Source organism: Bombina bombina, chromosome 5, assembly GCF_027579735.1.
Source record: "Bombina bombina isolate aBomBom1 chromosome 5, aBomBom1.pri, whole genome shotgun sequence".
NCBI classification, from domain to species: Eukaryota; Metazoa; Chordata; class Amphibia; order Anura; family Bombinatoridae; genus Bombina; species Bombina bombina.
Genome location: NC_069503.1, coordinates 75,682,727 through 75,705,085, shown reverse-complemented (window position 1 = coordinate 75,705,085; position 22,359 = coordinate 75,682,727). Strand labels below are relative to the sequence as shown.

The following is a 22,359-nucleotide window of genomic DNA, read 5'->3' as shown; positions in this document are numbered from 1 at the left end:
ACGCCAGTATATCCTGGTCTTATATTGTGTTGCAAATGTTTGTTGTCATATTGTCCTTAATAAAACGGACTAATCACTTGGAGCTTAACATGGATTTTGAATGTCACAGAAACTTTGCCTGCAGGAACCTATTTTTCACTGAGAAATGAACTTGAAAGGGACTCTTTCAATCAGGATGTAGATTATGTCTTTACACTGGACAGGTCAAAATACACTTTGTCAGCACTGTTTGACGAAATGGAGGATCTAATTTTGCGAGAGAATAAGATAAAATGGGACATTTGGTCACTAGAATCTTATTTAAAGGCTAAGATTACACCTAGAGGTTTAAGATTGGATAAATATCCTACTTTTTCTACTGATGATATAGCTTTTATTAATCTGTGGAATAATACTGACAGAATGTTCCTTTAAGCTTATGAATAACATTATTGATTACAAAATGAATATGCTAAAAGATTTATTAACAAACATTGTTTTGGTACAGGATGAGTTAAACAAGAGGTGTAAACACAGCGATTATGCAAAATTTGATATGTTATTAAGAGATGCAGTGCTGGAAGCTAAAGCTATTCTACTGGAGCGCAAACATAATAAATACATTAGGGACCAGCTAGACTATAAAAACAACACAGTCTATCTATGGAATAGAAAAGAGAGAGCACAGAGGAGGAGAGATTATAATTAGAGGAGACAATTTGACAATAGAGGTAGAGGTAATAGAGGAAGACGCAGGGGCAGAGGAAGAGGTAGACAGAGCAGACACATACAGTTTACAGATAGTGAAACTGAGTCACCGGGAGAAAGTTCAGGGGATGAGGGATATTATATCCCACCAGTGACACCTACAATAATCCCCACTACAGCCCCGCACCCTCTCCCCCCAACTTCTACAGAAACTACTACACAGTTACAACAAATGTTAATTGGTACATCCTGGACAGACCCACAGACAGTACAACCCCTACAGGAGCAACCACGAGTTGGTATACCAACAGAGGGTACAGTCCCACTTGTTTTTTTTTTTTAAAGAAACCACCACAGACCTCTAGATATATTTCCCAGGGAGCAACGACACGAGCAGGGGAATCACCTAGTCAAAAGGAACAAATTGAACTGAATCAGGTTTTTCCCATGCCCCACCCAAGATCAGGAGGGGGGAAAAGATACAATAGGCATCCAAAAGGGAGGTTATACACTGAGAACTATTTCAAAGCAGACGAGGTACCAATAAAAAGTGTAATAAATCTGTCCTCCCAAGAACTAAGTAATATTGAAATAAAAGTAATAAGCATGGGTTTAAATTTTGTACCGACTAATTCATTTAACCTTTTTCACACACTACTTGATGTAAATCGGTTCATTAGAAAGGTAACTCTCAAAAAACACTTTTTAAATAGTACAGGTACAACTGACTCTGTAGGGAATCCTAATATGGGTGGGACCAACAGCTTGGGACTAGAGAATCTAGATTTCCAGGATTTGCGTGGATTGTCCACGCTTGAATCCCTAATGGGTGACGGGGATATACCAATTCATACTGAATTATTCCCATATCCCAAACTAAAGAGTAAATCCACCTTTTACCCAATAACCAGCAGGGGCCCCATCATAGAAAAATTTCAGAAAAGAGTAGAAACTGATCTAACAAGTCTGCATTACAAAATGAACAAACCAAAACACAACCTATCCTTCAAGGAAAGGCAGGTGTTGGAAGACTTGAATAAAAATCGAGATCTGGTCATAAGGGCTGCCGATAAGGGAGGCTCGGTTGTTGTTATGGACCGAGCGGCCTTTGTGAGTGAAGCACTTAGACAACTCCAAGACCCTTGTAACTATAAGAGCCCCGAGGGTGATCCTACCAGAATTTTTAAAAGAAAATTAAAAGACTTGGTAGATGATGGAGAACATGCTGGCTTCCTAGACACTGACACATGTGACTACCTATTGGTTGACAACCCAGTCACTCCGGTTTTCAACCATCTCCCCAAAGTCCACAAATCCATAACCAATGTAACAGGTAGACCCATCGTGAGTGGCATAGGGTCCCTTACTGAACACCTGTCTGAATGGCTGGACTCAATTCTGCAGCCAATGGTTATGGATTTGTGGAGCTATGTAAAAGATTCAACTCACATTTTGAACTTGGTTTCAAACATAGTCTGGAATAAAGAATATAAATGGTTAACAATAGATGTAAAATCATTGTATTCCTCCATACCCCATGAAAATGGGCATTCAGGCAATAGCCTTTTACATGAGGAAGTACTATGGAGGCAATCCGGACTTCTGTGAGTTCACCATAAGGGTGACAAAATTCCTTCTACAGCACAATTACTTTGAGTTTGAGGGGGTGTTCTACCTCCAGACGTGTGGCACTGCGATGGGGGCTAAATTTGCCCCTTCCTATGCCAACCTATATATGGGTTGGTGGGAGCAGTGCCACATTTATGGAGGTGGAAACCCCTTCGACTCAAGTATTGTGCTGTACAAAAGGTTCATCGATGATCTGTTGATCATCTGGTGTGGTGACCAGGATGAATCCTTTTTGGATTATTTAAACTCAAATAATCTGAACCTGAGCTTTACCCATGAATGGAATGGGGAACAGATAAATTATCTGGACATGACTTTATCAGGGAGGCATGGCGAAGCGGTAGTAACAAATGTATACAGAAAACCAATTTCTGGTAATACACTACTGCATGCCAGAAGTAACCATCCCAGGAGTGTCTTCAAGGGAGCGGCCAAAGGCCAATTTACTCGTCTGAAAAGAAATTGTTCAGATCCAAAGACCTATAAACAACAGGCTACAGGTCTGTCCAAGCGCTTGAAAGAAAGGGGCTATGATAATAGAGCAATCAAGGAAGCATTTAACATAGTAGAAGGTTTGGAAAGAGCAGATTTGCTGATGCCCAAAAAAGAGTTGCGACCTAAAACACGAATGGAGGGTCAAGAAAACATTATGTTTATTACGGATTATTCCGAGCAATATAATGAAATTTGTGAAATCATAAGGAAACACATCCCACTCTTAAGGGCTGATGATGCGCTAGCTAACTTTACAGCTGCAAATTGCAAATTTGCGTATAAGAGAGGGAAAACTATTGCCAATATAATTGCACCAACTAAGCTTTCAAAGACAGAAAGGATAGAATCATCCAGGTTAACTGTGCATGGCATGTTCCGTTGCCATAATAGATTGTGTGTGGCATGCGCAAAAGTGGATACGGAAGATCATTTTAGATCCACTGTGACGGGACAAGTTTTTAAAAAATTCTCTTGCCTTAATTGCAGATCTACATATGTGATCTATCTAATAACATGTACCGTCTGTGAAAAACAGTATGTGGGTTTAACGACAAGAGAGATAAGGTCCCGAATCAGGGAGCATCTCTCTACCATTAAAAAAGGAACAGCTAGCACCCCATTGGTGCAACATTTTGCGCAAAGACATAACAAAAGCTCAGATTCTCTAAGCTGGACATGTATTGAGAAAATTACACTTCCAGAAGGAGGGGGTGATCGTGAAGCTCTCCTGGGTATGAGAGAGGTTTTCTGGATTTTTAAATTGAAAACCAGATACCCAGGAGGGCTTAACTCTGATTACGATCTGATAAATTTTTGGCAGTAAATCAGTTGACAACTGCCCAAGAGGGATGGTATTTGCTGACATTTATAAATTATTTGAGAATAGCACTAAATATAGTGCTCCAATTATTGTCTAACCAGTAAACCCAGTGCTGAGAAGTTCCACCCATGCATGGGGCCCCACACATCTAATACTTCACATTCATTATAGGTTTCCCTGTAAGGGTTAGTTCCCTTTAACTATATCTAAACCCAATCTCAAATTGCACTCCCATAATTTAGACAGCGTGATCACTATGAACTTTAAAATTTTGGTATTTAGCATCAAACAATAACGCCCGCGGCTCTGACAGAATAAAAATAATAATAAAAATAAAACCTAGGCTATACTATTGTACATAGGGGAATAATGAACTGGTCCATTTTGTCAACTAGATTTATGGCTTTATATCTCACTCTTTAATAAAGTATAGAGGAGTTCAGCCCCCTCAAAAAGAAACAAGTACATAAATAAGGTTTAAGGTCTAAAATTGGTGCCTAAGGTATATACGCTATTATGCAGGGTGTAGTGACACCCATTCAGGCCCAGGTACTGGCTAGTTTTTCCCTTAAATAAACAAAAACATTAATAAAGCTTAAGAATGAAACCCAAAGCACACTAGCTATTTTCGGAAGGAGCAATAGAACAAAGTGGTTTAATATGCACATGTACTGATACCCTGTCATTAATATTGCACAGATTCAATTATATAGGTTTTTGTTTCTTTTGTGTTAATTGAAAATAGGCTCTTTTGCAGGCAGGTTTTAGCATTACGATACAGTTAACAGTGGAATGTGGTATCAATTAAGCAATTATTAGATAACCAATCAGAAGCAGCATTCTTCCTTTAAAAAGCTGAGACTCAGGATTAGAAGCTAGCAGCTACGACTACGGCAACAGCCAAAACGCGTCAGCTAGCGCTTCTAATGCTGACTTCTTTGCCACTGTCTATGGTCCATGATTTTTTAGCCATTGTCACATATATTATTGTTTCAATATTATTGTTTTAATAAATTACCATATCCTTGCCTTATCATATATTAGGCACTCCTTAGCATTTCTTCACTCGCTTAGGTTTTTTTAGTTAGGATTTTATTTGGGGGGTTGGTTGTGTGGGGGGGTGGGTTTTATTGTTGGGGGGGTTGTTTGTATTTTATTTTACAGGTAAAAGAGCTGATTTCTTTGGGGCAATGCCCCGCAAAAGGCCCTTTTAAGGGCTATTGGTAGTTTATTGTAGGCTAGGGTTTTTTTTATTTTGGGGGGGCTTTTTTTATTTTGATAGGGCTATTAGATTAGGTGTAATTAGTTTTAATATCTGATAATTTCTTTTTTTTATTTTGTGTAATTTAGTGTTTTTTTTGTAATTTAGGTAATTGTATTTAATTTATTTAATTGTAGTGTAAGGTTAGGTATTAGTGTAAGACAGGTTAGGTTTTATTTTACAGGTACATTTGTATAGTTAGTAAATAGTTAATAACTATTTACCAACTAGTCTACCTAGTTAAAATAAATACAAACTTGCCTGTAAAATAAAACCTACGCTTGCTACAATGTAACTATTAGTTATATTGTAGCTAGCTTAGGGTTTATTTTACAGGTAGGTATTTAGTTTTAAATAGGAATTATTTAGGTAATGATACTAGGTTTAATTTAGATTTATTTTAATTATATTTAAGTTAGGGGGTGTTAGGGTTAGACTTAGGTTTAGGGGTTAATAAATTTAGTATAGTGGCGGTGACGTTGGGGTCGGCAGATTAGGGGTTAATAAATGTAGGTAGGTGGCGGCGATGTTAGGGGCGGCAGATTAGGGGTTAAAATATTTAACTAGTGTTTGCGATACAGGAGTACGGCAGTTTAGGGGTTAATATGTTTATTATAGTGGCAGCGATGTCCGGAGCGGCAGATTAGGGGTTAATAATTTTATTTTAGTGTGTGCGATGCGGGAGGGCCTCGGTTTAGGGGTTAATAGGTAGTTTATGGGTGTTAAAGTACTTTTTAACACTTTAGTTATGAGTTTTATGTTACAGCTTTGTAGCATAAAACTCATAACTAATGACTTTAGATTGCGTTACGAATCTTGTGGGATAGGCTGTACCGCTCACTTTTTGGCCTCCCAGAACAAGCTTGTAATATCGGCTCTATGGAAGTCCCATTGAAAAAAGACTTTACGCAAATTGCGTAAGTTAATTTGCGTTAGGGCCAAAAAAGTGTGCAGTACAGCTTTTTTGACAAGACTTGCAATAGCAGCGGTAGTGAAAAAGTAGCGTTATGACACATAACGCTGCTTTTTCACTCATAACGCAAAACTCGTAATCTAGCCAAATATTATTTATAAACAAGACAGAATATTTATATCTCAACAAACACTTGCAGATTTTTTGAGACTTACAGGAAAATGGGGCAAAATAAATAATGAAGGAACATTTAATAAATAAAGTAAATAACAGAGAACAACCCTATGGATTACGTGTACTTTATTACAAAGAAGGCAGCATTATCAGGATCATGCTTACGCGTTTCGCTCATCAAGCGCTTTGTCAGACATCTCTGATGAAGTCACAGTAAGAGGTCACGATAATGCAGCATCTTTCTAATAAATCCGCCTTAATACATAGGACTGTTCCCTGCTGTTTGTTTATTACAGTTTATATGTAGTGAATAGAGGAATCACTATAACAGTGGGGACCCTTTGTACCACTGAAGTGTTGGTGTGCAGCTCCCAGAGGATACCTAAAGTAACACAGGAAACTCGCCATGACCAGAAGTGACTAGTAGCACAAGCGAGTGGGACGCTCTTTCTGCATATGGATCGATAATTTAACCGGAGGCAAAAGGGAATAGTGAGTGAGTTAAGTTATTTCTATGTGTTTATTGCATTATTAGTCACTGTACGTTTGTGACACACAGATAATATCCCGGCACACAGCTGATATAACAATACTATTAGACATTAAATAGTGAGTCAGTGACATTATTTCTATGTGTTTATTGCATTATTAGTCACTGTACGTTTGTGACACACAGATAATATACCGGCACACAGCTGATATAACAATACTATTAGACATTAAATAGTGAGTCAGTGATGTTATTTCTATGTGCTTATTGCATTATTAGTCACTGTACGTCTGACACACAGATAATATCCCGGCACACAGCTGATATAACAATACTATTAGACATTAAATAGTGAGTGAGTGAAGTTATTTCTATGTGTTTATTGCATTATTAGTCACTGTACGTCTGTGACACACAGATAATATCCTGGCACACAGCTGATATAACAATACTATTAGACATTAAATAGTGAGTCAGTGAAGTTATTTCTATGTGTTTATTGCATTATTAGTCACTGTACGTCTGTGACACACAGATAATATCCCGGCACACAGCTGATATAACAATACTATTAGACAATGAATAGTGAGTGAGTGAAGTTATTTCTATGTGTTTATTGCATTATTAGTCACTGTACGTCTGTGACACACAGATAATATCCTGGCACACAGCTGATATAACAATACTATTAGACATTAAATAGTGAGTCAGTGAAGTTATTTCTATGTGATTATTGCATTATTAGTCACTGTACGTCTGTGACACACAGATAATATCCCTGCACACAGCTGATATAACAATACTATTAGACATTAAATAGTGAGTCAGTGAGGTTATTTATATGTGTTTATTGCATTATTAGTCACTGTACGTCTGTGACACACAGATAATATCCCGACACACAGCTGATATAACAATACTATTAGACATTAAATAGTGAGTCAGTGAAGTTATTTCTATGTGTTTATTGCATTATTAGTCACTTTACGTCTGTGACACACAGATAATATCCCGGCACACAGCTGATATAACAATACTATTAGACATTAAATAGTGAGACAGTGACGTTATTTCTATGTGTTTATTGCATTATTAGTCACTGTACGTCTGTGACACACAGATAAAATCTCGGCACACAGCTGATATAACAATACTATTAGACATTAGATAGTGAGTCAGTGAAGTTATTTCTATGTGTTATTGCATTATTAGTCACTGTACGTCTGTGACACACAGATAATATCCCAGCACACAGCTGATATAACAATACTATTAGACAATGAAAGTATATGGTAAATTTGTTTCCCTAGGATTAGTCAGTTTATATTACAGTCCCAAGCTGTTTACTGTCCCTTTAATCAGATCTAGCTTTGTGCTATCTTGTTGTGAATCCTTGTTTAATGAAGATAGCACTGTGACAAATTTACCAAGATATTGATTATCTAGATATAATTTTATTAATTATCTCTGATATTAATTAAAGGGTTTTGAGAGGTGATGTTTAAATATTTTAGATCAGTTTATTATTGTACCACTGAATGTATATAACTATGTGTTTAACTCCTGCAAAGTCAGCTATAGAGCAGCAATGTACTACTGGGAGCTAGCTTAGCATATCTGGTGAGCCAATGACAAGAGGCACATGTGTGTAGCCACCAGTCTGATTTAAGTAGCAGAAAATGTCTGTGTATAAAGTCTTGCTGGTAATTAATAATCTGGGTTGGTGTAAGTCAGTGGTTAATTTAAAGGGACACTGTAAGCAAAAACAAAGTTAAGAAAAATTGTTTAAACGTTTAGAAACACATTTTTTTTAATGCAATTCTATTTTTAAATATCTACCTTTTAGCCACAATTTAAATTTTATTTTTCAATGGTTTCCAAACCCACTCTGTAGGTACCATTGAAGGTTATCCATTCCGGGCTGACAACCCCAATTGGGGACGTCACTCAATGGATGTCTCTGCCGAGAGTAGGAGAGCTGCTCAAATGCGCATGCGGTTTTTATTACTTTGTGCGTAATTTCGGCACCAGGGAGAGCAATTGCACATGCGCAAATTTAACTAACTAAATGCGCTTGCGCAGGATGAAAAAATAGTCACATAATTTATTCATTAAATCTAGATATGATTGGACATTTATTTAGAGCATGTACGGCCCATATTTGGGGGTTGGATGTTGTGATATTATCGCCAAAAAGTAAAACTATATTTTATAATGATATGCAGCATTGTTTTTTTCAAAAAGTAGGTACATCCTATATAATAAAAGGCCAGGTATGTTTGTCAGATGCAGTCATGCGCAGAAGAGACTGCAGAGGACAAACATAACTGGCCTTGAGCAGCAGAGTAGTGCACACTGCGGAAGCTGTCTGGTGGGGACATGGCCGGGCGTTACCGGTGTGCCATGATGGGGTCATGACCGGCGGGCCTGGCGATGGGGCGTGGCCGAGCGGGAGCAGCGGCATGGTCAAGTGAGAGAGAAAAACAGAGAGGAGAGCAAAACAGAGGGAAGAGAGGAGGGGGAGAGAGACGAGAAGAGAGAGACGAGAAGAGAAGAGAGAGACGAGAAGAGAAGAGAAAGACGAGAAGAGAGAGACGAGAAGAGAGAGACGAGAAGAGAGAGACGAGAAGAGAGAGACGAAGAGAGAGAAAGAAGAGAGAGAGAAAAGAGAGATAGAAGGGAGAGAGAGGAGAGCAAAAGAGAGGGAGAGAGAGCAAAAGAGGGGGGAGAGAGAAAGCAAAACAGGTGGGAGAGAGAGAGCAAAAGAGAGGGAGAGAGAGAGCACAAAAAAGAGGGGAGAGAGAGCAAAAGAGAAGGAGAGAGCAAAAGAGAGGGGGAGAGAGCAAAAGAGAGCAAAAGAGAGCGAGAGAGCACAAAAGAGAGGGGAGAGAGGGCAAAAGAGAGGGGTAGAGAGAGAGCGCAAAAGAGGGGGGAGAGTGAGAGAGAGCAAAAGAGAGGAGGAGAGAGAGCAAAAGAAAGAGGGAGAGAGTGCAAAAGAAGGGGGAGAGAGCAAAAGAGAGGAGGAGAGAGAGCAAAAGAAAGAGGGAGAGAGTGCAAAAGAAGGGGGAGAGAGCAAAAGGGAGGGGGAGAGAGCAAAAGAGAGGGGGAGAGAGCGCAAAAGAGAGGGGACAGAGAGCGCAAAAGAGAGAGGGGAAGCGCAAAAGAGAGAGGGGGGAAGCGCAAAAGAGAGAGGGGGGAAGCGCAAAAGAGAGGGGGGGAGCGCAAAAGAGAGGAGGGAGAGAGTGCAAAAGAGAGGGTGGAGAGTGCAAAAGAGTGGGGAGAGAGCAAAAGAGGGGGGAGAGAGAAAGCAAAAGAGGGGGGAGAGAGAAAGCAAAAGAGGGGGGAGAGAGAGCAAAAGAGAGGGGGGGAGAGAGCAAAAGAGAGGGGGAGAGAGCAAAAGAGGGGGGGGGAGAGAGCAAAAGAGAGGGGGAAGAGAGCAAAAGAGAGGGGGGAGAGAGCAAAAGAGAGGGGGGGGAGAGAGCAAAAGAGAGGGGGGGAGAGAGCAAAAGAGAGGGGGGAGAGAGCAAAAGAGAGGGGGGGAGAGAGCAAAAGAGAGGGGGAGAGAGCAAAATAGGTGGGAGAGAGAAAGCAAAAGAGGGGGGAAGAGCAAAAGAGAGGGGGAGAGAGCAAAAGGGAGGGGGAAAGAGCAAAAGAGAGGGGAAGAGAGCGCAAAAGAGAGGGGGCAGAGAGCGCAAAAGAGAGGGGGGAAGCGCAAAAGAGAGAGGGGGAAATCGCAAAAGAGAGAGGGGGGATGCGCAAAAGAGAGGGGGGAAAGCGCAAAAGAGAGGGGGGGAGAGAGTGCAAAAGAGAGGGGGGAGAGAGTGCAAAAGAGAGGGGGGAGAGTGCAAAAGAGAGAGGGGGAGAGTGCAAAAGAGAGAGGGGGAGAGAGTGCAAAAGAGAGGGGGGAAAAGAGCAAAAGAGAGGGGGGAAGAGAGAAAGCAAAAGAGGGGGAGAGCTCAAAAGAGAGGGAGAGAGAAAGGGAGCAAGGGTTGGAACTGCGGTACTTAAAAATTGGCCTTTAGGACTAGTTATGGTATCTTTACTCTTTCTTTAAACCCAAAACGTCTGTTCTCCACATTCAATACTCTTCTCCGCCCACCCCCACCTCCCACCACAACTTTTCTCTCAGCCCAAGATTTTGCCAGCAACTTCAACAACAAAATCAACTCCATCAGAACTGAAATCAGCTCTCAACATACTACTGGTCTCCCACCCCCTCAAAAGCTCACAATCATCCAAAACCCACATAGCCATAAATTTAGCTCTTTTGCCCCTGTTAAAGAGGATGAAGTTTCTGCCCTTATACTATCCTCTCATCCTTACTACCTGTCCCCTCGACACCATCCCCTCTCTACTCCACTCCCTCTATACTCACACACATCTTAAACTTCTACCTCAGCACTGGTATAGTTCCCACATCTCTTAAACATGCATTAGTCACACCTATCCTCAAAAAACCTCTCGATCCAACCTCCCAAACCAACTACCGCCCTATTTCCCTACTACCTCTTGCCTCAAAGCTTTTTAAAAAGCTAGTATATGCACGTCTATCCCATTTCCTTATATTAAACTCCCTTCTTGACCCACTGCAATCTAGATTTCGCCCCCTTCACTCAACAGAGTCCGCAATTGTTAAGGTTACCAACGACCTACTTCCAGCAAAATCAAAAGGCCACTTCTCTCTACTTATCTGCCTTGATCTGTCTTCAGCCTTTAATACTGTTGACCACCCTCTTTTGCTCTATACCCTCCAATCCTTTGGCATCTGTGACACAGCTCTCTCTTGGTTCTCTTCCTATCTGTCTAACCGTACCTTTAGTGTAGCCTTCTCTGGGGTATCCTCTGCCCCGTTACCTCTTTCTGTTGGGGTACAGCAAGGCTCTGTCCTCGGTCTCCTCTTCTCAATCTACACGTCCTCACTAGGTACCTTAATAAAGTCCCTCGGGTTTCATTATCATTTGTATGCCGATGATACCCAAATCTACCTCTCTGCACCAGAATTATCTCCTTCCTTGCTAACTGGTGTCACTAACAGTCTCTCTTATATCTCATTGTGGATGTCGTCTCACTACCTCAAGCTGAATTTCTCTAAAACTGAGCTCCTTAATTTCCCCCCTTCTTCAAAAATCTCCACCCCCCCATGTCTCTATAACTGTTGACAACTCCATCATTACCCCAACCTCACATGCCCGATGTCTTGGGTTTCACACTTGACTCAGATCTTTTTTTTTTCACTCCTCACATTCAGTCCTTGGCTAAAGCCTACCGCCTTCCACCTTAAAAACATCACTAAAATTAGACATTTCCTTATACAAGACACAACAAAGATTTTAATGCACTCTCTCATCCTTTCCCGCCTCGACTACTGCAACTCTATTCTATCTGGTCTCCCTAGCTGCTGCCTAGCTCCTTTACAATCCATAATGAATGCCTCTGCCAGGATCATCTTCCTTGCACGTCGCTCTTCATCTGCCGAACCTATCTGCCAATCCCTTCACTGGCTTCCTCTTGCCTCCAGGATTAAACACAAAATTCTCACTCTGACACACAAAGCCCTCAATTGCATTGCATCCCCCTTACATCTCAGACCTTGTCTCCAGATACTCTACCTCCCATCCACTTCGCTCATGATCTCCTACTCTCGTCCTCTCTTGTTACCTCCTCACATTCCCGTCTACAAGATTTCTCAAGACTGGCTCCCATCTTATGGAACTCTCTGCCTCACTCCACAAGAATCTCCCCTAGTTTTTAAAGCTTCAAGTGCTCCCTGAAGACTCTACTATTCAGGGACGCTTACAACCTACACTAACCTTCCTAACTCCACTGCTATCTCCTAAAACCCCATAGCATGTAAGCCTATGAGCCCAGCTGTTTGTAGTTCACCTTCATAAGAGCCGACTACAACAGTGCAACTCTCAGCAGGACCCTTCACCCATTTGATCCCTGTAATTGTTTTTTATATACCACCCATGTTCATAGCACTGCGGAACCTGTTGGTGCTCTACAAATACCTGATAATAAAAAAATAATAATAATGTTATATTTAGGTATGGTATAAAATATGTGTGATTAGTTTGGGGGGGGGGTGGAGGAGTTAGTAATCCTTTAATATTGTTTTATGTACTGTTAAAAGGACAGTAAAGTCAAAATTAAACTTAAATGGATTGGATAGAAAATAATGTTTCAAACAACTTTCCATTAGTTCTCTTAGGTCTTTGTTAAAGAGTAACCTTAGGTGAACTCAGGAGCGTGCACGTATCTTCAGACAGCAGAGAACATTTATAGCAATGTTATAAATAGTTACAAAGACTGCTGCAGAGTGCTAAATACATGTGCATGCCCCTAAGCTCATATAATATTAGCCTCCTAGGTTTACTCCATAACAAAGGATACCAAAAGAACAAAGCAAATTAAATAACAGAAGTAAATTGGAAAGTTGGGTAAAATTGCTGCTCTATCTGAATTATCAGCGTTTAACTTTCACTGTCAGTTTTGGCTTCTTGCTTTGATGTTGTTTTCCTAATTATTCTGTGATATTGGGTTTTTAATTATACAAAAAACACAAAATACTGGTCTGGATTACAATCACTTTATTTGCATGAAAAAACATTGTATATCATTATATAGTAAAAAGCAGCATTACCTGATATATGTACACAATGGTATAAAACATAATTTATGTAAGAACTTACCTGATAAATTCATTTCTTTCATATTAGCAAGAGTCCATGAGCTAGTGACGTATGGGATATACATTCCTACCAGGAGGGGCAAAGTTTCCCAAACCTTAAAATGCCTATAAATACACCCCTCACCACACCCACAATTCAGTTTAACGAATAGCCAAGAAGTGGGGTGATAAAAAAAAGGAGCGAAAGCATCAAAAAAATAAGGAATTGGAATAATTGTGCTTTATACAAAAAATCATAACCACCACAAAAAAGGGTGGGCCTCATGGACTCTTGCTAATATGAAAGAAATGAATTTGTCAGGTAAGTTCTTACATAAATTATGTTTTCTTTCATGTAATTAGCAAGAGTCCATGAGCTAGTGACGTATGGGATAATAAATACCCAAGATGTGGAACTTCCACGCAAGAGTCACTAGAGAGGGAGGGATAAAATAAAGACAGCCAATTCCGCTGAAAAATTAATCCACTACCCAAATCAAAAAAGTTTCAATTTTTATAATGAAAAAAACTGAAAATATAAGCAGAAGAAACAAACTGAAACAGCTGCCTGAAGTACCATTCTACCAAAACTGCTTCTAAACAAGAGAAAACATCAAAATGGTAGAACATAGTAAAAGTATGCAAAGAAGACCAAGTCATTGCTTTGCAAATCTGATCAACAGAAGCTTCATTCTTAAAAAGCCCAGGAAGTAGAAACTTACCTAGTAGAATGAGCCATAATCCTCCGAGGCGGGAATCCACCCGACTCCAAATAAGCATGATGAATCAAAAGTTTAAGCAAGATGCCAAATAAATGGCAGAAGCCTTTTGACCTTCCTTACACCAGAAAAGATAACAAATAGACTAGAAGACTATCTGAAATCTGAATAGCTTCAACATAAGATTTCAAAACTCTTACCATATCCAAAGAATGTAAGAATCTTACCAAAGAAGTCTTAGTAAAAGACAATAATTCCTCCCTAATGTTGATAGAAATCACAACTGAAGTTAAAAATTGAAATGAGGATAGCAAAAACCACCTTATCCTGATGAAAAAATCAGAAAAAGGAGACTCACAAGAAAGAACAGATAATTAAAAATTGTTCTAGCTGAAGAGATGTCTAAAAAGAACAATACTTTCCATGAAAGTAAATAATGTCTAGAGAAAACATATGCTCAAATAGAAGAGCCTGTAAAGCCTTTAGAACCAAATTAAAACTCCAAGGAGGAGAAATTGGCTTAATGACAGGTTTGATAAGAACCAAAGCCTGAACAAAATAATGAATAACAGGAAGGAATACTGCCTTACCCTGATGAAAAATCAGAAAAGGAGATCCACAAGAAAGAGCAGAAAACTCAGAAACTCTTCGAGCAGAAGAGATAACCAAAAGGAACAATACTTTCCAAGAAAGTAATTTTAATGTCCAGAGAACGCAAAGGTTCAAACGGAGGAGCCTGTAAAGCCCTCATTACCAAATTGAGACTCCAAGGAGGAGATATTGACTTAATGACAGGCTTGATACAAACCAAAGCCTGCACAAAACAATGAATATCAGAATGAATAGCAATCTTTCTGTGAAAAAGAACAGAAAGAGTAGAGATTTGTCCTTTCAAATAACTTGCAGACAAAACCAACCTGAAAAATTGTAAAATTCTAGGAATTCTAAAAGAATGCCAAAAGAATTTATGAGAAGAACACCAAGAAATGAAAGTCTTCCAAACTCGATAATCTTTCTAGAGACAGATTTACAAACCTGAAACATAGTATTAATCACTGAGTCAGAGAAACCTCTAAGATCCGCATACCAAAACCTGTGAGGCCATGCTGGAACCACCAGCAGTACAAATGAAGGCTCCATTAGAATTTTGAAGAACTAGAGGCGGAAGATATAGACAGAATGATAATTCCAAGGAAGTGTCAAAGCATACGCTACTTCCGCCTGAGGATCCCCGGACCTGAAATAGGCCCCTGGGAAATTCCTTGTTAAGACGAGAGGCCAACAGATCTATTTCTGGAAGCCCTCACATCTGAAAAATTGAAAACATATCTGGTTAAAGACCATTCTCCCGGATGTAAAGCTTGATTAACAGAGATAATCCGCTTCCCAAACGTCTATACCTGGGAAAAGGACCCCAGAATTTAGATAGGAGCTGGATTTAGCCCAAGCAAATATCCGAGATACTTTGTCACAGTCTAAAGACTGATAGTCACACCCTGATGATTGACATACAGCACAGATGTGATAATGTCTGAAAAAAACAATAAACGTCTCTTCTTCAAAAGAAACCAACTGAAGAACTCTGGGAATGCACGGAGTTCCAAAATATCAAATGGTAATCTCGCCTCCTGAGATTTCCAAACCCCTTGTGCTGACAGAGAACCTCAGACAGCCTCCCAACCTAAAAGACTCGCATCTATAGAGATCATGGTCCAGGTTGAAAGAATCGAAGAGACCTGTAGAACTAAATGATGATGATCTTAACCACCGAATCAAAGATAGATAAACATAGAATTCGAAGATTTAAAAAGTGAAATCCTAGAATCCCTGCACCATTATGCAGCATAAAAAACTGGAAAGGTTTTCTATGAAAATGAGCAAAGGAAAATGAATCCAATGCTGCAGCCATAAGACCTAAATTTCCATGCATATATAGCAACTGAAGGAAATAATAGAGACTGAAGGTACCGACAGACGGAACCCAATAAGAAAAAAATCACTTATCTGTTAGAGACAAAGACAGTGACACAATCTATCTGGAAACCTAAAAAAGGTGACCCTTGTGTGAGGAATCAAGAGCTTTTGATAAAAAGATCCTCTAACCATGTCTTGAAAAAACAAAATTGAATCATATGAGATTCCGTAGTCTCAGAAAAATAAAAATAATCTGAATGAAAACAGAAATGAAGATATGCATCTATTGTATCTAATGAAAACAAATAATGCTATCACTGACCAAAAAAAGTCAGAATAGACCATATAAATACCAATCTAAAAGATGGTACATTTATATAATAAAAAGATTTTCTATCTTTGGAACAATGAATAGTTGAATAAAACCCCAAAACCCAGATCCTAAAAATGGAACTGGAATAAATACCCCAGAAGTTTCCAGATCTGAGCAGCGCTTGATCCTCAACAGGTGATCAACCGCACTTCAACATTACCCAAAATATATGGGACTGAAAACACCTTAAGGAAAGTGTTAGCCTTACTGGATTAGCTGGAATATAATAGAGAGAAAAAGACTTCTCACAGACAGTTTTACTTCAAATTTTATTTGTACCCAAAATCTAAGAATTTTGGACCAAATAGAACCAAAAAAACTTCTAAATAAAAACATGTTACTTGGGTAAGAATTTAGAATTTTGTTCTTTAGTAAGAACAACCAAACTAAAATAAGCTTAAAGTTTAGTCTAAGAACTTAATCTTGAAGCCCAGAGTAACAGTTAAGAATTGAATCCAATATGAATCCAATAATTGATTATCTTGGAAAAAAAGAAATAAGGATTTTTTAGAAATCACAAAATTTCTTCTAGCTAAAAACAGCTAAAGACATAGCCTTATTTGTGAAAATATTCAATAAAAATGAAGAAACAAATAAAATTATTAGCATGTTAATCCAGTTAAGGGACCAGAACACACCGGACTTGCATAAACAAAAATGCAAGACAACAAGACAAATGCAACAGCACCCAGTCTGAACCTCAAATGAGCAGTAGACTTTGTCCCTTAACAATGCTAAATAATACATAATCTGATACATGATCTTTAAAGTAAACAGAAAAAATGGAGCAAAAGCAACATCATCCAAATAAATTACAGGTCCAAGAAAAGTACCTGAAAATAAAAAAATTTCCTTAAATAGGATACAACCATTTAAAAAGAAAATAAATACTATTTTGCTATAGAAACAATAGCATAATTTAGCAGGAGTAGAGATAGCCCCATTAAATTGGAGAACCCTCAAAATTGAATTTAACTGCCGGTAAAGAATATAATTTAAAACCTTTGAAGAAAATTGTCAGCCTATTCCATTCCCTAGTATGAAGGAATGGAAAAAAACCTCTGAAGACACAGAAGATAAAATAAGCAGAAATAAAATGTTAGCTAGTTTTGAGAAAGAACTAGTTACCTCAATATCCAAAATAATCAACACCTTTTCAACAAAAAACTAATGTACTCTAATAAAAAATAAAAAAGTAGATTTGTTAGTGTCAATATCTGATGAAGAAAAGTTCTGAAAGAGAAAAAACATCATCAGAGAAGGATAATTCAGTATGTTGTTGGTCATTTGAAACTTCATAAAAAAGAAGTTTGAAAAAGACCTAAAAAATTTTTAATAGAAGGCGCAAAGTCAGACAAAGCCTTAACCTAGAATCAGAAAAATATTCTTATAAATTTTCTAAGTATATCTTGTACATAAGATGTAAAAAGAAAAGCAATACATAAAGCATAAATACTAATGGATTCTGCATGTAAAAGTTTATCATGATAACTTATTACAAACTATAGCTAAAGATAAAGATTCATAACATTTAAAATAAATGAACTTAGCTTTGGTAGGACTTCTTAGTCAACAGGAATCCCTCAGTATGTTCTGATCCAGGAATAATTTATGGAAAATCTTGCAATATGTAATAGAAAAAAACAACATATAAAGCAAAATTATCAAATTCCTTAAATGACAGTTTCAGGAATGGGGAAAAATGCAAAACAAACAAGCCTCTAACAACCAGAAGCAACAAAAAAGTGAGACTTAAATAATGTGAAAAAAAGTGGCGCCAAGTATGGCGCCCACATTTTTTGGCGCCAAGAATGACGCCCACACTTTTTGGCGCAAAAAAAGTCTGTAACCCACATGCGTCAAAAATGACGCAACCACGTGTAAACTTCCGGCGTCAACTATGGCGCCGGAAATGACAAAAATTTGCGCCAAAAAAGTTCGCGCCAAGAATGACGCAATAAATTTAAGCATTTTCTGCCCCCGCGAGCCTAACAGCCCGCAAGGAAAAAAGTCAATTAGAAAATTTCTTTAAGGTAAGAAAAAATATTTTATTCATATGCATTTTCCCAAATAATGAAACTGACAGTCTGAAAGAAGGAATACTGATTATCCTGAATCATGGCAAATATAAGTTTAAAGACATATATTTAGAACTTTACGTATAAAGTGCCCAACCATAGCTTAGAGTGTCACAAAAAATAAGACTTACTTACCCCAGGACACTCATCTACATATAGCAGATAGCCAAACCAGTACTGAAACGAGAATCAGTAGAGGTAATGGTATATAAGAGTATATCGTCGATCTGAAAAGGGAGGTAAGAGATGAATCTCTACGACCGATAACAGAGAACCTATGAAATAGATCCCGTAGAAGGAGACCATTGAATTCAAATAGGCAATACTCTCTTCACATCCCTCTGACATTCACTGCACTCTGAGAGGAAAACCGGGCTCCAGCCTGCTGTGAAGCGCATATCAACGTAGAATCTAGCACAAACTTACTTCACCACCTCCACGGGAGGCAAAGTTTGTAAAACTGAATTGTGGGTGTGGTGAGGGGTGTATTTATAGGCATTTTAAGGTTTGGGAAACTTTGCCCCTCCTGGTAGGAATGTATATCCCATACGTCACTAGCTCATGGACTCTTGCTAATTACATGAAAGAAATATACCTAACGCTTGTGCTCTTGATACAAAGGGATTCATCAGACATATAATGTTCCCTTTATATATACAGTATGTGCTATTATCAGTTCTTGTGGCTTCTAACTAACATGAAAACATCTAACAGACATAATATCAAGTTACAGAACATGACACACATATTACATACCCAGTATACATGTAGGTTATAGTAGCCATTTAAATTAAACTGATTATGATCACATGACACACATATTACATACCCAGTATACATGTAGGTTATATTAGCCATTTAAATTAAACTGATTATGATCACATTACATACATATTACATACCCAGTATACATGTAGGTTATAGTAGCCATTTAATTTAAACTGATTATGATCACGTATGTACCGGTTACTGATATTGTGTCTCATTTAATAAAATCAGTTTCCCCTCAGTAATTCCTCTGGTATATAACATGTACAATGCTAAGCATCTATTGCTATAAGAAAAGGTTTATCCACATGATGTGCACATTAAATATATCTCCCAGATGTCAATCATTTGAGACTGATGTTCTGGTTTATATAATTGTCTAACACTCTATTCATATAAAGACTCCTTTATTCTGTAAATGTAATTATTTTATCCCCTATGTAAAACAAACGTGCAACTCCTAACACTGGCATATTAATAAACAACACTGGGGGTGCTTTGGTGGTGACTGGTTGTGTAAACTGTCAGCATGAGGACAGATCTGTATATTCCTGTGTGGTGTTTGTATTCTATCACATTGATATGATTGAAACTGAGGTGCACATATATAGAGGAACAAAGGACAGCAGAAGAGCACTTCCAATCTGGGACTTTTATAACTGGGATTTATAAAGTATTATTTACAATAACATCCTTTTTGATGCTTCTATTTAGAGAGTTTGTCCTCTTTAGGATAATTGTAAAAAGGTTTGTTGTGTATATAAAGTTTATTTGTGTGTAAATGTTTGGAGTTTTGTGATAACTGATTTCAATAAAAACCTTTTTCCACTTTCTCAACATATGAAAGGTTTATTCCCTTGTGAATCATTTCATGAGTTTTCAGATGACTCGTTTGTGTAAAACTTTTCCCACACTTTGTACATGTGAAAAGGCTTTTCTCCTGTGTGAATCCTTTCATGACTTTTCAGACTACTCTTATCTTTAAAACTTTTTCCACACTCTGTACATGTGAAGGGCTTTTCCCCTGTGTGAATCCTTTCATGCTTTTTCAGATCACTCTTTACTGTAAAACATTTTCCACACTCTGTACATGTGAAAGGCTTTTCTCCTGTGTGACTCCTTTCATGACTTTTCAGTCTACTCTTTACTGTAAAACTTTTTCCACACTCTGTACATGTGAAGGGCTTTTCCCCTGTGTGAATCCTCTCATGTTTTTTCAGATTACTCTTATGTGTAAAACTTTTTCCACACTCTGTACATGTGAAAGGCTTTTCTCCTGTGTGAATCCTTTCATGAGTTTGCAGACTACTCTTTACTGTAAAACTTTTTTCACACTCTGTACATGTGAACAGCTTTTCCCCTGTGTGACTCATTTTATGAATTTTCAAATTATCCTGTCGTGTAAAGCATTTTCCACACTCTGTACATGTGAACGGTTTTTCTCCGGTGTGACTCCTTTCATGCTTTTTCAGATCACTCTTTTGTGTAAAACTTTTCCCACACTCTGTACATTTGAAAGGCTTTTCTCCTGTGTGACCCCTTTCATGCATTTTCAGATCACTCTTATGTGTAAAACTTTTTCCACACTCTGTACATGTGAAAGGCTTTTCTCCTGTGTGAAAGTTTTTATGAGTTTTCAAATAATTCATGTGTGTAAAACATTTGCCGCACTCAGTACATGTGTGTGGATTCTCACCTGTGTGAATTTTGTGGTGTTCTAGTAGAGGAGATTTCCATCTAAAGCTTTTCTCACATTCTGTAGATTTGAAAGGTTCCTCCTTTATATGAATCATTTGGCTAGACTGTAGACTTTTCCCTTCTTTAATATGTTTTGAAAACTCAGTAAATGTGTGTGGTTTATCCTCGGGGATAATAATTTCACCAGATAAGGCATAAATGTTGTCCTCTTGTTTGATGACTAAATTACTCTCTGTACATAGTGATTGCTGCCCAGTTCCTGCCAATTCACCATTGTCTTTTAATATCTTTTGTGATATCTCCAATGTTTGTGAATAGTCATTGGTGTTTAAGATTTTTGGAGTTTGCGGTATCATTCTGATGCTTTCTGTAGTGAAGGATAGATATGAACTATTCAAATATTTGTCTACATAAAAAAAATGGAATAAAGAAATAAGAATGTTTATTCATTTAGAATATAATTTATCTCAATAAAAAAAAAAAATTATACTCAAAAATGTCTTCCATTTTGAATTTTTAAATTCATTTACCTGTAAATAACAAATTAAAAAAAGGATGACATAGAATGTAAACATTACTACATCATAGTAACCTAAATTACTGAGTTGTGGGTGTTCCACACGTGGGAACAAGGTAGGCATAAGTGCAGTTATGGATGTTCCACGAGTGAGGTCAGGGGAAGATGGAGTTGCAGGTGTTCTGAGTAATGAACCAGGTCAGGGGGTGAAGATAGGCTAAATAGTCTAAAAGGACAGAGGGGGGGGAAGTAGTATTTTTTACTCAGCCCAATGGGGGTTGCTCCTTCTTTATAACGTCACTGACACAAATGTTCTTAAAAATGCAGACATAAATATAATAGTTTATATTTGTTTAATGAGTGATCTGTTCTATTTTCCAAGTAATTAAAGTCAGCATAATATCTATTTTACTCACCTAACACATATGAGTTCATGCTGATAACAGGCTTAAATGTCTGTGCTCAGGAAGAAGGTTCCCTTATTCACTCCAGTTACATCAATACCTGATATCTCTCAGTGCTCTGGCCGTATCTGTAAAAAGTATATTAAATGGTTTGGACAGATAATAATAAATAATTGTTCTGATTAACTGTACCTATGTTATAATTAAAGGCACACATAACAATTCATGTGATACAGATCAGCTGATTAGGTTATTACATATGTGCTATTGATTCAGCACAAGCATTTAGTACAGTTAGCTCAGTGGGTGTTATAATTGCCCCTTAAATATGAATCTTCCCAGATCTATATAACATAATGGTAGAAAATCTATTTAAGTGGGGCCCTATCACAACTTTACAAATATATTATAATCTTTATTTTCTATCATTTATATGAAACAATATTTTCTCCTGAAAGAAATGTTAAATATCAGTTGTTTAAATATAAGTTAAATTGCATACTGCAGTATTGGTATTGTACTTCCTACTAATTCTCACTGTCAGACATTTTGTCATGTGCTCCACCCCCAGTCCTTTACCTTATCTTGGTCAATACTGAGTTGTGATAAATCACATTGCAAGGAAGTATGGGAGAGATAGGCACTAAAATGTTCATATCAATTGTTATCTTGGATAGAGTTAAGAAAATAAAGAATTTTTGTGTTTACATAGAGTGATAATATAATGAGATATGTTCTTTTGGCAAATT

At 37.9% G+C, this 22,359-nt stretch overlaps 1 protein-coding gene across 1 annotated transcript in view; it reads right to left on the bottom strand.

Annotated features, from left to right (window-relative positions):
* LOC128659905 (oocyte zinc finger protein XlCOF6-like) overlaps positions 1-21,740 on the bottom strand; it is a 179,479-nt gene extending 157,739 nt beyond the window's left edge. Inside the window, exons 1-2 of the mRNA XM_053713494.1 lie at positions 21,623-21,740; positions 19,920-21,095 (exon numbers count right to left, since the gene is read on the bottom strand). Coding sequence (XP_053569469.1) covers positions 19,920-21,095; positions 21,623-21,641 — 1,195 coding nt within the window. The 5' untranslated portion in view covers positions 21,642-21,740. The remainder of the gene's footprint in view (positions 1-19,919; positions 21,096-21,622) is intronic.
* Between the last annotated feature and the right edge of the window lie 619 nt (positions 21,741-22,359).